Here is a 17,939-nt window from a genome sequence, read left to right as displayed (position 1 = left end):
GAGGGATTGAGACAGATACCAACAGGCTCTTACTGTCCCCTCTCACTCATACCCATGACCTGACAATCTGGCCTGGACAATTTGAGGCCGGGAATGCGAGTCCCCATCCGAGCGGCAGAGACCCACTGTGGCGATAACAGTCACGCACATCTGGGCTTGATTAATCTGGCCTGGTCGGGACCAGGAAGGAACAACGTCTGGTCCAGATGTGTCCATCTGGAACTCTGAATCACGCTGGGCCACATCCACAACCCCCCACTAACTAACAAACTAAACCCTCCATACACCCTGCTCTTCTACCAGTCAACTCTGCATTAAAAACTAATGTAAATCATAATACTATAATACTCACACTAATGTTGGACTCATAAGGTCCAATGCTTTATGTCCATCATGCTTTCATCTGGTTTTGATTTAATCATACATTGGAACAATTTCAGTAAAACTAAGTTGTGGAAGTGAGCGAGGAGCATGAACAGGACCTTTATGGAGCGCTATAGGAAAGTTGTTCATGCAAAAGGTATGAGATGACATGGAAGGGAGCCATTTAAAGAAAGAAAGAGAAAGAAAAAGAGAGAAGAGAGCTGGCGATTGAGCTGCCATTCCTTTGATCAGCAGTGAGACCCTCAAAGTGAGGAGGCGTCTGGGCGCTCCCATGGCCAAACCTTTCAGAAGCAGCGCTAGACGACTGCTTGAGGCTCTAGCCAAGTTCAGCAGAGCCCTGTCTATGTGTGCATACGACTGAAGGAAAACACACCGTAGGTCGGCCGCCAAGCTAGGCCAAACAAAAGACTGGAGCGCTCCGAGCGCTCACTCTTTTAATGGACTCAATAACAATCGCCTTGCCAGGGTGTCTATGTCTCAGCGCCACAAGACCCGACTGACTCAGAACCAGACAGACAGGCAAAGCAGTGTGTGTGTGTGTGTGTGTGTGTATGTTGACCATGACCAGGGAACATGAACAATCCAGCGCCAGAAGAGTTAGAAATGGGAATGGGGTATAAGGAACTGAGGTACTGGCTGGGCCGAAGTCGACAACATTCGGAAGCAATTTGGTCTAATTACAGTTAAAATTGCTCTATAGATCCAAACTATTCGCCGGATCCCTCCCTCCTCTCCTGTATCCTGCCTTTCACCACCATCTGTCTCCTTTCCAGGTATTTTCAGTTTCCTCCACATGCTCCCAACGACGAAGCACAGATCACTAGAAATCAAATTCTTGGCCTTTCAAAACTCAGCAAAGGCTACCTAATAAGTTAAGACAGCCTCCTCATAGGAATGCATTGCATATCTGTTACATTAGAAGCAAGGCCAAAGTACTAAACATCTGCCAAGATGTGCTGGCTAAGTGTAACCCATCCCAGTTGGGTTAATGAGGTCACATTATGGACTCTCACCTATATAAGATCTGTCCAGCCCATCAGATCAACATCTGTAATGGGGTCAAACGTGATCTTTCCCTATTCCCCTTTTCCTGCCTGAGAGAAAGCCTCTGATGAGAGGAGATGGGAATGGGACAATCTGGCAGGTGAGAAAAGGGATGCTAATCCAGTCTGGAAAGCCGGCCAAGTTGTTTGGGAAACACTCCCGACGTCAAGCTGCACGATCACAGGGAAGAGGGAAGGAACGCCGACATGCCTTCTTATGTCAACGGTCGGTGGAAACCAAGGGAAAGCGGGAGAAAATCAGCCAATTCCAAAGCGATACGTAGATGATGTATGGAGACTTGGGTTGCACATTTTACGGAATATTCAGAGGTGGAAACCTTCCATGGGAATTAACGGGAATATATGGGAATTAACAGGAATATATGGGAATTAACAGAAATATATGCATAATAATATTAATACCATTTAAATGTAGATGTTTTTTGCATTGGATATATTTACCATATCATATGGAGACAGAAACATAAACCTTATCATAAGTAGACATAAATGCTAATGATTAAATCCTTCCAATATAATTGTTTTAAATAAAATTGTTACGAATTGAACTTTAATTAAATGAGTTGACTCTTCACATGGGATGATTTCACAGAACAACAAAAGAAAGGGAATATGGAATGATCCCCAATGATCCATCGCATCTCCCAAAAATGTTTTCAATATACATCTGTAAAATGATAGTCTAGAAACTAAAGCTTTGACTGTCTTCTCCCTGGACCTCCTCAATGTCTACCTCTTGAACATCAGACTGAGGCCTCATCTTTACTGTCACTTTCCAACCTTGTTGAGGATGGCTCGTTGTCAGGCTCAAAAAGACTCAAATTTTGCCGGATTACCACCAATTTTTCAACCCTTGTATTGGTCAGCCTGTTGCGTGCTTTGGTGTGTGTGTTCCCAAACAAGGACCAGTTGCGCTCTGAGGTGGCTGATGTTGGTGGAATTTGGAGGATAATGGAGGAAACAAGGGGAAAAGCCTCAGATCCACAAAGACCCTTCCACCAGGTGGCTGATGAGATATGTTGGCACGATTGCCATATTGCATCTCCATCCCAAAGCCCTTGCTTGGAAGTGTACTTCGCCAGACTGCCAAGGACCTTGTGCTCATCCAGGCCAAAGTGGAGAGACACGGTAGTGATGATACCATAGGCCTTGTTGATGTCTGCACCAGACAGGATGCTCTTGCCAGCATACTTGGGGTCCAACATGTACGCTGCGGCATGTATGGGCTTCAGGCAGAAGTCATCACGCTTTGATGTATTTCAGAACTGCAGTTTCCTTTGCTTGGAGCAACAGTGAAGTGGGCAGGGCAGTACAGATTTATTCTCTTACATCTGCAAGCAGAGTCTGACAATCAGACAGGGTGGCATTATCTCCCTCAATCCGTGCAATGGCTACTGCTATAGATTTCAGGTTGCTTTACCACTCTCTCCCAAAATACATCATCCAGGAAGATCCTCTTGATGGGGCTGTCCATGTCAGCAGACTGTGATATGGCCATTTCTTGGAGAGACTCATTCCCCTCCAGGAGACTGTCAAACATGATGACAACACCACCCCAACGGGTGTTGCTGGGCAGCTTCAATGTGGTGCTCTTATTCTTCTCACTTTGCTTGGTGAGGTAGATTGCTGCTATAACTTGATGACCCTTCACATACATAACCATTTCCTTGGCTCTCTTGTAGAGTGTGTCCATTGTTTTCAGTGCCATGATGTCCTCGAGGAGCAGATTCAATGCATGAGCAGCACAGCCATTGGGTGTGATGTGAGGGTAGGACCCCTCCACTTTAGACCAAGCAGCCTTCATGTTCGCAGCATTATCTGTCTTGTAGAATACTGGTTGAGGGGTGGAGATGATGTAGTTAATTATTACTTGCCCATGAACATTCAACCACCCATCAGAGATGATTGCAATACAGTCTGCTTTCTCTATGATTTGCTTGACCTTCACTTGAACTCTGTTGAACTCTGCATCCAGCAAATTAGTAGATAAAGCATGTCTGGTTGGAGGGGTGTATGCTGGGCGAAGAACATTCAGAAATCTCTTCCAATACACATTGCCTGTGAGCATCAGAGGTGAACCAGTTGCTCGAGCAAGACATTCATCAGGATTTCACTGACTATGTTCCTCCATTGAGTCAAAAACAACTTCTGATTCAAGGAGGACCATGAGCTGTTGCTATCGATAAGGTGTCTGATTTGATCTCGAATAGAAGTATACAGACTTTTGTCAGAGGTTGCTTGTTGTGAGCGCTGAGGGAACTTTATGCACTTGGCCAGATGATTCCGCATCTTTGTTGCAATCTTCACATATGATTTGGCAGAGTATTTGCAAATGTACACAGCTTTTCCTTTACATTAGCTGCAGTGAAATGTCTCCACACATCAGATAGTTCCAGTTTTCCTATAAAGAGTAGGAAAAAAATTGTAAAAAACAACAAATACAATTCCATGTACAAATAAATAGTTAAGCAGTTAGATTAAACAACTCCTTTGTAAGATAAATGTTTTAAAATGAAATATGTCTGGAAACAAGTGAATTAACACTCCTCAGTTAGCAGGCTCAAGCAATCTGAATCTTACATGGTAGCAAAAACTAACTAGCAGAAATTGTTAACAAGTTAGAAAGGATTTAAACACACTCTACTGTAGGCTACTATTTACTAGTTAACAAAAATGTATGTATGTCATATACAATATATTCCCCCCACCCAGTATTATAATCGAAACTTACCAGAAAGCATGTAGTCCTTGGTTCAGACAGTGTAGTAGTGTGGGCTCAATAGTATCTCATTAGTGTAAAAGTTCTTGAGAATCAGCTGTACATGTGATGGAAGAATGCACTGTGCATGCAGAGGGTTGCAATTCAATTGAATTGGGGATAGTTTAACCAAAATATGCCACAAGACCTAGAATTGCCTTATGTGTATCCCACAAAAAAGGTTCACTGTTATAAGTTAACTTTTTTGATGGATTTAAGCAAAATACCCCAAATTCCAGGGCTTAACTTCCCATGGAAAGTTTCAGACCTTTTGCAACCCTAATGGGGACAAATGGAGGAGGGTTGAGATAAGATATTATTATACTCAATGAAACATGTTGTGATTACATGGGAAGGCAGTCATTCATTCTGGTCTGGAAAGAGGTCAGGCTCCTCAGTGAGTGAAGGAGGAAACATAGACTCTGCTTTAGTTTCCTGACCTGGAGGCCCTTAGACTCATACAGCTGAGAGATTTACTACTCGCCGAAACAGGACGGACCGTGTCTACTCCTCGTCATCTCTTTATCTCACAGCCAAGATGGGAGCTTTTCCACTTATCCCAAGCATGTGTGTGCATGTGTGTGTGTGTGTGTGCGCACACGTTAACTTTATGTCCGTGTGTGTGTATGTTTGTGCATACATCTGACTGCATGTGTGTCTGTGTGCGTGTGTTCACGTAAGCTTGCGTGCATCGGTGTGTATGTGTGTATCTAGCTACACTCCTCAAATGTATGTACACTAGGTGTGTGTGTTATTCTCATTTTGGCACAAACTGTGCTGTTTCTGTTTCTGTTATCAACAGCATTATCAACAGCCCTTAAATCTACTTTCCCTTCAGTTTAATGGCTCTAAGAGGCTGAACCCTTCCTCAGGACACTCACCCAAACGTGATGATACGCTAGAATGCTTCCCTGTGTAACCCCTGCTTTGAGACTGTGGGAGATTGTGGGAGACACAGGGGAAAGGGAGATAAGCTCAAACGCAGGATAACAATCTTGGCACCAGAAAGCTGTGTTGCCTGACTGGTAAGTTAATAGATAGCATTCTTTGAGGCAGAAACCACCACTGTGGATAATTATGCAGAACACACACGACTGTGGAAACCCAAGTGAACACACAGGGCTACAGTACAGACACAGGACAGTTCTTGCTCACCTATTACAAGTGTGTTTTATGGTCTGTTTTCACTCATTTTCTTTGCACAGATACATTTTATTCCCATCTCAAGTCCATTCTAACAACAGTTTCTACTCTAATTCAGAACAAATTGACTTAAGGTAGCCTGTGTTCCAGTGTATTTCTGCTGTAGTCATCTTGTCACAGTCTGGTTTGTAGCATGTGGCATTACTGATTGCAGAAACAGTCAGGCACCCAGGCTAAAAGTAGACATACTACTAAAGAAGCTTCCTTATCTACTACTGTACTAAATCGCGTAACATTAATAGGACATTTCTGGACATTTCCATTGGTACATTGAGAGGACTCTCTCTTCTCGGACCTCAACTGATTTTCCATCAGACAAGATCAAAGGCTACCCTTCACTGTTCCTCTTAGGACCACTCACAAATGTATTTATGAGGTCCTTTTCTGAGTTGTTTATGGGAGAAGTACCAAAATGTAGTGCCACTCTGAAAAGCAGACGCAAAAAGCCAGCGTGTTTTTTTAACATTTCCAATGACACACAAAACATAACATGGCGATGTCATTAAAACCACATAAAAGGCATAACATGGCGATGTCATTAAAACCACATAAAAGGCATAACATGGCGATGTCATTAAAACCACATAAAAGGCATAACATGGCGATGTCATTAAAACCACATAAAAGGCATAACATGGCGATGTCATTAAAACCACATAAAAGGCATAACATGGCGATGTCATTAAAACCACATAAAAGGCATAACATGGCGATGTCATTAAAACCACATAAAAGGCATAACATGGCGATGTCATTAAAACCACATAAAAGTCATAACATGGCGATGAGGTAAAGTTACTGTACTGTACTCATTACAGAGTTACGGGTCTCTCTTTTTGGCAGCATGTCCCATTCTATGAGGTCTCTATGGAGCGAAAAAAATGACACACTTCTCTCCCGAGGACACACCCTTCCCTTCCACTGGGGGAGCCTTTGCCAGATTACATGATGAAGACAGAAATAGCAACACTTCCCCCTTTCCATCCCCTCGTCATCGTCCTGACGTCATCATGGGCCAGGTTTCTCACTTTGTTTGGGCTGGGCTGGGCTGGGTTGGACTGGGCTGACTGTGTGGGCCCATAAGAGTAATACTGTTCACTATTGGACCTGAGCCTGGTTAATGGGCCGAGATACACTGGACACGTGAGCAGAACAACTCCCCATTGCCGCATTCATACAGCTGCTTCGTAATGAGAGGGCTTGGTGCTCCAGGCTGCAGAATGGACAGCTGCAGGCTGGAGGAGGCTGGGGATGGTGGAAAACTCAGCTGATTAGAGAGGGGCCCGAGTGGCTGTCAGTCTCCACTGTAATTCATGCTTAACTAGCCTGTCAGTGACACACACACACACACACACACACACACACACACACACACACACACACACACACACACACACACACACACACACACACACACACACACACACACACACACACACACACACACACACACACACACACACACACTCCTCTGCGCCTCACCCTGACAGAGAAACCTATTAGACCAGCAGCTTTCCCTGTGACTCATAGACAGTAGGTCGACAGAGGAAAACACCCACACCTACTGTAACTGTAATGTACTGTCAAAGCACCTCTGGGCTTGGGTTTACCGTAACACCTCACTTCAAAAACCACTAATTGCAACCTTGGAGAGTCAAAGATTTATCTAGCTGGACGTCTTCACAGGACAGGGTAGTACAATCTCTGGTAATAATGACATGTCAATTCTCACTGAGTTAAGGAAGCCCTGGGCTTATGTGAGAATTAAAGCACACCTCCTCTCTTTAGGTAGATGTGGATGATTGAGGAGGCTATAGAGGGACAGTTTTACAGCCTCTCCCAGACTTCGGCAAGGGCTGACGGAGAGATGGACGCGGGTCATATTTTCAACGGACACAGTGAGGAAGTCGGGTTAGCGCCACACACGCAAGTGCATGCGCACACGCACACACACACACTTTGAGGCGGTGGGAGGTTTGCTGGAGGGCTGATGGGGTCCGGTGGTCTCCCTTCTCTCAAGACTGTTTATGTTTGGCCGCGCCTGGCTCTGTGTACACAGCTGGGGAATCCATTTTTACTTTTACCCCCTGCCTCTACCTCCATCCCTCCCTCCTTCCCTCGCTCCACTCCTGGAGCGAGAACCGTATTGTGGAGCGAGAACCGTATTTTTTATTGCCAGATTTCTGCGAGCCCCCCCCCCCCCCCTGTTGTGTTTTCCAGGAGAAAGGGGAGGCCAGGGGAGAGGTGGGTTAGGTGAGGGGAAGGGGTCGAGTCATTGGGCTGTTGGGTCTAGCTGGAGGCCACACTAGGTCTGTGAACACTATGGGACAAGTCTGTCGGTACAATTTGGGGACGAGCTGAAATCCAATTCATTAATTGAAAAACGCAGATCCCTTTCTCTGAGGACCTTTTGACTCATGAATTGGAGCAGCTCACTTCCAGAATTGACTGAATTGAAATGGCATTGATCCAGACCCTACTGAGATACAGCCCCAGTGAGACATAGCCCCTCCTCTTGGCTCTTGCCTCTTCCTAACCATTCATCTTAGCTTTAGCCTTCACAGAAGGGAGTCCACTATCCACAAAACTAGACAACCAGATTACAGTCAATGGTTAAGTCTAGGGAGACAGACCCCCACCGTGTCTGTATGTATGTACTTACTGTATGCAGTCACACTACGGTCACACACTGTCTAGACTGATATGAAGTTCATATTTGCAGTAGATCAAAGCCTCTAAAGTTCCTGGCTCACTATCTTCCACAGCACTGGTTGGTGTGTTGTGATAAAGCGGGGTGTAGTCTGTGTCGCCACATGATTGTGTGGCGTCTCTCTGTCAGAGTCCCAGGCACTGTTGTGATAATGTGTCTTTCTGTTAGAGGTTTTCATCAACTCTCAAAGAACCGATGGAGGTCGATGGGCGGCCTCTTTAGTGTTAAAAAACAATGTGTTTCAGTTCTAGTCCTACAGCGGTGTATCCCAACTCCGGTCCTCCAGTACCCCCAACAGCACATATTTTGTTGTCGCCCCTGACAAGCACACCTGAGTTGAATCAGGTTTTTGTTGACAGGGCGACAACTAAAATGTGTGCTGTTGGGGGTTGTAACGGCTGTCTAATTCCTCCTCCTCGGATGAGGAGAAGGAGTAAGGGTCGGACCAAAACGCAGAGTTGTTAGTGCTCATATTGATTTAATCAAAACGAAACTGAACACTTACAAATACAAAAAAACAACAAACGTGACAAAACCGAAAACAGTCCCGTGTGGCACGAACACTGACACGAGATACAAACACCCACAAAACACACGTGAACCCCGGCTGCCTTAGTATGATTCTCAATCAGGGACAACGATTGACAGCTGCCTCTGATTGAGAATCATACCAGGCCGAACACAAAATCCCAACATAGAAAATCACACATAGACAAACCCACCCAACTCACGCCCTGACCAACTAAATAAATACAAGACAAAAGAAAACAGGTCAGGAACGTGACAGGGGTACTGGAGGACTGGAGTTGGGAAACACTGATCTACACTGGAGTTGCCCATCCCTATATACACTTCAAACACTGGTTTTGAACAATAAATATCAAGAAACATTCCTCTGTCAACTTCAATTTATCCTCCAAGAGTCGTTGAATAGCTCTACATATCCAGCCTGTGAGCAGACACAGGGTTTATGGGATGAACCAGTCCTGTGTTGATAATGTAACCGTCTATGAGCAGACACAGGGTTTATGGGATGAACCAGGGTCCTGTGTTGATAATGTAACCGTCTATGAGCAGACACAGGGTTTATGGGATGAACCAGGGTCCTGTGTTGATAATGTAACCGTCTATGAGCAGACACAGGATTTATGGGATGAACCAGGGTCCTGTGTTGATAATGTAACCGTCTATGAGCAGACACAGGGTTTATGGGATGAACCAGGGTCCTGTGTTGATAATGTAACCGTCTATGAGCAGACACAGGGTTTATGGGATGAACCAGGGTCCTGTGTTGATAATGTAACCGTCTATGAGCAGACACAGGATTTATGGGATGAACCAGGGTCCTGTGTTGATAATGTAACCATCTATGAGCAGACACAGGGTTTATGGGATGAACCAGGGTCCTGTGTTGATAATGTAACCGTCTATGAGCAGACACAGGGTTTATGGGATGAACCAGGGTCCTGTGTTGATAATGTAACCGTCTATGAGCAGACCTATGGGTTTACAGTAGGGGTGAAGTGGGATGACTGGGAAGGCTCTTACCTCTCTCGCACTGCGGGCCAGTGAAGCCGTAGACACAGGCACATCTGTTGGGCCCAATGCAGCGCCCTCCGTTCTGGCAACCATTCTCACACACAGCTACAGAGAGGAGAGGGGAAGAGGTGTGTTAGGATTCTGATACAGCTGGACAGAAACACACACACACACACGATAGCCGGGGGAGTGCTGTGTTCAAAGTAAGGTAGATACTCACGCTGTCCACAGTGGTTGCCGGTGTAGCCTTTCTGACAGGAGCAGGAGTCCTCTTGGCAGCTGCCTCCGTTCATACACCTGACGTTACAGCTCTGCACTGTGGGACACATACAGGGGTCAACAGACGCAGCCGGGAAAAACTTGCTACTGCTAGCCAAGAACCTCAACTCAACCAGCTGGTCACACACACATAAGCAATGACCTCCAAAGGGAACTTCAACCCCTCAGGTGCTCGGTTTAACTTGGAACACCATTACAGTTCAACTCCATATTTGTGTAACAAGGTCTAGTATCAGACCTGTGCCAATGACTAACAGTTAGTCCAATGCCTGGTAGTGACACTTGGGTACTGACTGTCTTTTACATACTGGTATTTGGGCTATGACAGCCTTTTAGTTTAACTCAACTATATCAACACTCACTTTTCACTATTACATTTTTGTAGCGCGCTCGACTGCAACAGAGACGTCTGGGCTGTATTTGTGTAGACCTAATAGTATTAGTCTATTGTTGAGCACTGTACTGCCACACAAGGCCCAGGCCGCACTCCAGCTACAGTTTAATCAAACAGACCGTGGAGGCTATAAGTTGAGCCAGCTGTGTCCTATAGATAGGAATGTGCTGAGATCTGAACGCTTCAATCCTGGAGGAGCAGCATTTTTAGAACTCAAAGCAGCAAGCTTTCGACAGACAGACAGACAGAGACAGACAGACAGACAGACAGACAGACAGACAGACAGACAGACAGACAGACAGACAGACAGACAGACAGACAGACAGACAGACAGACAGACAGACAGACAGACAGACAGAGACACTCAGTATATTCGGGGGGAAGTGGGGAGATGCTCTATCCAACCAGATCTGTCAGAGATCAGCCAGCCTACAGCAGAGACCAGCCAGCCTACAGCAAAGACCAGCCAACCTACAGCAAAGACCAGCCAGCCTACAGCAAAGACCAGCCAGCCTACAGCAAAGACCAGCCAGCCTACAGCAGAGACCAGCCAGCCTACAGCAAAGACCAGCCTACAGCAGAGACCAGCCAGCCTACAGCAAAGACCAGCCAGCCTACAGGAAAGACCAGCCAGCCTACAGCAAAGACCAGCCTACAGCAAAGACCAGCCAGCCTACAGCAAAGACCAGCCCATAGCAGAGTAGTAAAATGAGAGGGCTTAGTCAGTCTCCCTTAAAAACGCAGAACATTTCATGAGACTACTTCCACAGTAATTGATTCTGGCAGATGCCTATGTTTCTACTCAGCCTGGGTAGAACGGTACATGATGCCCATGCAAGCCGTTGATTGGAAGTTGGAACACCCTTCTCCCTCTCTCTCTCTCTGTCTTTAATTACTGTCATTCATCTCTCTTTCTCTAGCTTGCTGCCATCTTTAATTACTGTAATTCATCTCTCTTTCTCTATCTTGCTGCAATCTTTAATTACTGTAATTCATCTCTCTTTCTCTAGCTTGCTGCCATCTTTAATTACTGTAATTCATCTCTCTTTCTCTATCTTGCTGCCATCTTTAATTACTGTCATTCATCTCTTTTTCTTGCTGCCATCTTTAATTACTGTCATTCATCTCTCTTTCTCTATCTTGCTGCCATCTTTAATTACTGTCGTTCATCTCTCTTTCTCTAGCTTGCTGCCATCTTTAATTACTGTAATTTATCTCTCTTTCTCTATCTTGCTGCCATCTTTAATTACTGTAATTCATCTCTCTTTCTCTAGCTTGCTGCCATCTTTAATTACTGTCATTCATCTCTCTTTCTCTATCTTTACAGGCTGTGATTCATGAGGTGGGGAGGGGATACAGCATGACTGGATTTCCTGGACCCCTTCTTCGCCTATTCAGTTTTTCTAGAACTTCCAGTTACTGTAAATGACCAAGTAGTACCATTCTGACTGACTTTACACAGCAAACCTAGCTAACGCCCAGTCTGACTCCAGGCCTGGCTAGCGTCTCGTGCAGACACTTAGTGATGGATTAGCGTGAATGCCTTTGGACAAGAGGTTTATGAGTTTCTGTACGGGTCTGCACGGCATGGGGAAGACCGATCTTTTCTCCCCAGACTCAACCTCAGCTCAACTCAGAGCTCCAGGGCAGTGGGCCATATCGTTTAACTCCCACAGCATTCAGGCTAATCTCTCAGGCCAACAGGAAAATTAAACATGAAAAATGACTCTATTGACTGATTGCAGCGCCGAACCTCGATGCACTGCAAGGGGGAAAACAACTAGCGAGGACACAATTTTAGCATGACGTAATCATGCAAACGTTTCAGCTCGGGAGCTCGGGAGAATTCGTCAATTTTTCTAATGTCTCTCATCCGTTCCAGAAAAAATATTCTAAATAGGTCACAAAGGGAGGGGCGAGGGGGGGTTGGAAGAACATCAGACATGGCTGTAGACTTAGTTTACAGAAGTTTTGTGTTACAGCACGTTTAGGGTTGAAGGGGTTCATGTGTTTTCTCTGTAATGGGGGGTTGGTGGAAATGGAGTGGGTGGAAGGGGGAATGATCTCACTGGCTAGACCAGCTGCCCCCACCCACAGATGAGGAGAGATGGTACATTCCTGTGACCGGTGCCTAGAATGCCACACGTGCAGGAGGTTGGGGTCCCACAGAACATGAACCACAATGCACCTCTGTGTGGCTGCCCTGTGGGTCAGCCTGCATCCTCCACATCTCTGTGGGGTTTTCTTTTTGACGGGAGGTAAACTAGTGGTGGTGGGGCTGGAACACTGAGGGACTTTATGGCTGTGTTCTGTTCTGTTCTTATACACAGCTCCTGGGATCAGTGACATGTCAACGTCAGATTAAGCCTAGTCCTGGAATAAAAAGCATGCTCAATGGAGAATCTCCACTGAAATAACATTTATGCCAGAGCTAAATCTGTGGATTAATCTGTGCTAGGAATCCAGAATAGATTAACTGTGGCAGTGATTAGGATTTCCAAGAATGGAAGTCAAAGATTTAAGAAGGGAAGCCAAAGCTTTTTTTATGGGGCTCTTCTGTCTGTGTCATAGATCTACAGGTATATAATACCACTTTCCCAGAGTTGAGCTGTACTGAGCCTGTATGGACCCCGTTAGTTGACAGCTGTTTCCGAGGGACTATGAGGTAGAGTTCACGGACATTAGAGGGTAATTATAGTTATGGGAAGAGGTCTGAGATGACTGGACTGATCCTGGGCACAGCAAAGCAGATATATTGGTCAATAGTCCTTTATATTGCCTATATGAATTTATTTGTCCAGAACCATGTCTTTTTATGTAGTGCTGTGTTGTCTCTCTTGTCGTGATGTGTGTTTTGTCCTATATTTTTATTGAATTTATATTTATTGTTAATCTCAGCCCCCACCCCCGCAGGAGGCCTTTTGCCTTTTGGTAGGCCATCATTGTAAATAAGAATTTGTTCTTAACTGACTCGCCTAGTTAAATAAAGGTTAAATAAATGCAAATAAAAATAACGATACGCTCCCTTGAATACGAGATGGGTTATCTCAATAGGATTTCCTTAATAAATAAAAGATAAAAAAATGCGACGCCTGGACATGAACACACAGCCATATAACTATAGTACGTGGATTAAGATACATAAACTCAGCAAAAAAAGAAACGTCCTCTCACTGTCAACGCGTTTATTTTCAGCAAACTTAACATGCGTAAATATTTGTATGATCATAACAAGATTCAACAACTGAGACATAAACTGAACAAGTTCCACAGAAATTGAATAATGTGTCCCTGAACAAAGGGGGCGTCAAAATCAACAGTAACAGTCAGTATCTGGTGTGGCCACCAGCTGCATTAAGTACTGCAGTGCATCTCCTCCTCATGAACTGCACCAGATTTGCTAGTTCTTGCTGTGAGATGTTACCCAACTCTTCCACCAAGGCACCTGCAAGTTCCCGGACATTTCTGGGGGGAATCTCTTTAGTGTCCTAAGTTTTCATAACTGTGACCTTAATTGCCTATCGTCTGTAAGCTGTTAGTGTCTTAATGACCGTTCAACAGGTGCATGATCATTAATTGTTTATGGTTCATTGAACAAGCATGGGAAACAGTGTTTAAACCCTTTACAATAAAGATCTGTGAAGTTATTTGGATTTTTACGAATTATCTTTGAAAGACAGGGTCTTGAAAAAGAGACGTTTCTTTTTTTGCTGAGTTTATAAAGAGCTTGACCAAAAACATGCTGCTGATTTCTTCCAAGTTGTTCCGACCTCTACATTCCAGATGTGGCCTCTGAGGCATAAAAGTGCTATCAATAACCTGACCAATGACTACATTTCAAGAGACTGGGTGTAATTAAGGGAAGGGAAATTGACAGTACTTCAAAACAGGTCTCCATTTAGTTTTAAGCTTGTCAACTGCAGTGCATTAGTCTGTAGAGTCACCCAAAGCAGTATTGCATCTCACTTAAAGGGGCAATGCATTCAAAAATGTGATTTCCTGTGTTTTATACAAATTTCCACACTATGACGTTGGAATAATACTGTTAAATTGTGAAAGTTATGATAATGTCCTTTCAGTGTAAGAGCTGTTTGAAAAGTCTGCCTGAAATTTCTGCCTGTTTTGCATGGGTGCAGTTTTGGATCGCCTGATGACAAGTTAATAGACCACTAACAAAGAGAGTTTTCCTCCTCTATGCCAATAACAGCTCGTTTTCTGGTTACAAATCCCTCCCATTAGGCTCCTCCAATTAGGCCACACACTCAAGACCACTCCCAGGCAATCCTAGCAAAATTATTGCTTGAGAAATAGCTTCTGCTAAGAAACAATTTTTGTACATTTTTGACAATTTTAATAAAAAACAATGACAGTAAGGTACTTAATTGTTACCCAGAAATGATTCGATATTGAGATAAAAAATTGGACCTTTAAAAAGCCCTGCAAGTTACTGTAGTAGGTGTCTAAAGCTTTCTGTGGTCCAACTAAATTCATGCACTGAGAACCATAGTGAAAACTGAACACCCCCAGTGAAATAGAATCACAGGTCAACCTACAGTATCAGAACATATGGAGGATTGATCTAGACAGACCAGGTTTTAATGTGTCTATTGGTTGTTATAGGATGGATCAAACATAGCTTTGTTGGACAGAAACTCCCCGGCGCTAGACCGCTGACCTGTATGAAACCTGTATGAAACTTGTACGAAACCTGTACGAAAGGTGCAACCGCTTTGTCAGAGTCATTTCCCAGAGCTGGCCGATGGGTGTATTTATGCCATGTTTAATCTTAGCAGTCATTAACCTGCGTGACCCTTGATCCCATTAAATCTTCCAGAAGGCCAGAAAGAGAGAACGGTCTTTAATGATATACACAACTCACAGTGTTGAACTACAAAATTTCTGACCCGTTTGCCAAGAAAGATGAAACGGAACAATAAAATGATTAGTTTAGAATAGAAAAAACGGGACAAAACAAACGCCAGACCTGGAAAATCCCAATACTGTAAGGTAGGTATGTAAAAAGGCCATAAATTCCCTGTAAGAGAGCAGAAGCGGTGAGTGTGACAATCAGTTCGCTACAGCTACAGCTCTCTCGCTGAGGGAAATGACTTCATACTGTTTTATACCCTTTCCCATCACTTGTCTCTGGCTCTGCTGGAGGCCTGTCTCCAACATCCAGCCTATGGGGGGACGTTAGCCGCTCATACCCCGGTGTCGGGAACTGTTTTCCCAGCACATAAAGCTGGCGTCTGGCCTCTCTGGGGCGTTCGACCAGTGTGTGTGGACTGTGGAGTAGATCCTGTTTCACACCTCAGGGCCAGATGGGCCGGCCCACACTCAGGGCTCAGTGTGTGTGTACGGGGGCCTGAAAGGGCTAGGCGTGACTGACGAGTCGGCCCCCGCCCAGCCAAGCAGGTGAGCATGCTACACACACTCAGTAAGTGCTGTAAAACTGTTCCTCAGTGGGCTAGGCTAGGAGCCCCAGGCGTGTGCATTAATCCTCCCAAACCCTTTGACCTGGAGGCTGAGTCTGGAGCGGCTGGAGGCTGTCAACCAGGCCAGCATTACCCTGACATGTTATAGCCCTCTGGGGGGAACGGGAGGTCTGGCCAGGTGGGTGCTGCTGGGCAGACAGGCAAAGCCATGGATATACAGAGTTAACTAGGCAAATGGCAAATTGGAACGGTCCCACTGGGCACACACTGGTTGAATCAACGTTGTTTCCACGTCACTCAATGAAATGACGTTGAATTGTCGTCTGTGCCCAGTGGGATATTGTTATGGAACATTTGGTGGTGCCAACATGGATGTCTGATCTGTAGAGTGTCTATAGCTGTGGTGGTCCATTGTGTGTGTTAGGTTGTATTGGGTGGTGTTGGAGTGTATTGGGGTGTATTTGGGTGGTTGCTGGAGAGTTGCTGGGAGTGGGGTTGGGGGATGTAGGGTGCTGGGTGTTAGGACTCACTTCCGGCTCCGGCTCCGGCCCCACAGCTGGGGGAGAGCTGGCCACTGCCGCAGGTGCACATGTTGGGTCTGGAACAGAAGCCATCACCGCACGAGTTACGGCAGATCGCTGGGAGGAGAGATATTACACAAGTCAAATATATTTCTAGATGAACTTTGGCCCAGCCAACCAAAAGAGGACGGACTGAGCTCTCCTCTTGGCCTACTCTTTGCACGCAGATTTCTGTTAAGCACTTTCTGATAAGTTCGTGGAAAGCTCTATTTGATTTGATTCATTTGATTCATACAGGGGTTTTATAGACTACCAGTGCAGAGGCAACCTGACTTTCAGTTTATAGGTATTGTGACCATAATGTCTCGGTACTTACGGACAATACACTGGTTCCCTCCAGGCAGAGTCTTCCAGCCAGGGCAACAGTAGGAGTGGAAGCGAGAGCCACACACATTGGGCCTGCAAGACAGGGAAAACAAACTCAGTACTCAACAGAGCCCCAATATAATTTAAGAAAATCCTTCAACAAACACACATGGGCATGAGTTATTTTCCAAGCGCTCACAGACCCTGGAGACCTTTGCTTTCACTCTAAACAGCTCCAACGTTGACGGTAGGCATTTCTTGTATGGCTGACACGAAAATACCAGTTTGTTTTCAGACATACTCAATGTAAACTTCCCAAGAAACAGCAGATTGATATGAACCCCTTTCTCTAAGCCTCCCTGGTCTCTGCTCTTCTGGCTAAAGTCCGGCACATCCTGGAGTCCAGGTTCTGCCTGCTGATTGATCGGGAGGCTTTAAAAGAAAGTGATTGGACAGGAAGCTGCCCTGATCACTGACACATGTAAGAGTCATCAAACAGCTCAGAGAGCGACTGACTGGTCTTCCAGATTAGCTGCAACATCCCCCTGAGGGACCATTCCAATCACATCCACACATAACGGACCTGGCCTCAAGTACTCTAACTACCTTACAGAGGTAGTGACTCAGACCTCAGTCAGAGAGTCGAATGAAAGGGCAACACTGTAGTGTATACGATGTACTGTAGTGGTGGTGAAGCAAGCTCTTTGTAATGCATTTCCCTTTGGAATTCATCCAACACTGTAGGACAATATTATAACCAGGGGGTGGAATTCACAGAGAGCTATAGTAAACTGAATCTCAGCAAAAGGTGGATTAGGGCTGCTAATGGGTTAGATGCATCCATAACTAAGGGAACATCTACTTTTCCTTCATGCAACACAAGATGATTGTCCGCCTCCTCTTCCTTTCTAGACATTAACCGGTGTCTGTCAGTCACCTGGGAACAGACTAGAGCAGCTGTAGTTTGGATCTTTAGGACAACAGAAAGGAGAGCACACCTCCAACAGGATTACCAGATGGCACAAACACAGAAAATGAGGGAGGGTGGGAGAAAGAGAGAGCGAGGGAGGGAGAGAGAGCAAGAAAATAGAAGGGGGAATGGAAAGGGTAAGGGAGAAAGAGAGTGTGATTCAGAGACAAAAGAGATAGAAGATAGAAAGAGAGATTGAAGAGGAAGGGAGGGGAAAGGAGAGATGTAATGAAATGAAGGTTAGGAGGTAAGAAAATACAGAATTTAGGGACGGGGACAAGGGATCAGTAGGAGGTAAAGGAAAACAGGTTTATGT

The 17,939-nt window shown here is 45.2% G+C and overlaps 1 protein-coding gene across 1 annotated transcript in view; it reads right to left on the bottom strand.

Moving 5' to 3' along the window:
* Positions 1–17,939, bottom strand: part of LOC120055181 (fibrillin-2-like) — an 86,055-nt gene that overhangs the window by 62,104 nt on the left and 6,012 nt on the right. The window contains exons 2-5 of the mRNA XM_039003102.1: positions 16,664–16,746; positions 16,297–16,404; positions 9,879–9,974; positions 9,668–9,763 (exon numbers count right to left, since the gene is read on the bottom strand). Coding sequence (XP_038859030.1) covers positions 9,668–9,763; positions 9,879–9,974; positions 16,297–16,404; positions 16,664–16,746 — 383 coding nt within the window. The remainder of the gene's footprint in view (positions 1–9,667; positions 9,764–9,878; positions 9,975–16,296; positions 16,405–16,663; positions 16,747–17,939) is intronic.

The sequence above is a fragment of the Salvelinus namaycush genome, chromosome 10 (assembly GCF_016432855.1).
Source record: "Salvelinus namaycush isolate Seneca chromosome 10, SaNama_1.0, whole genome shotgun sequence".
Taxonomy (NCBI): Eukaryota; Metazoa; Chordata; class Actinopteri; order Salmoniformes; family Salmonidae; genus Salvelinus; species Salvelinus namaycush.
Note: the sequence above shows the minus strand (reverse complement) of the source record. Positions and strands in the feature narration are given on the sequence as shown.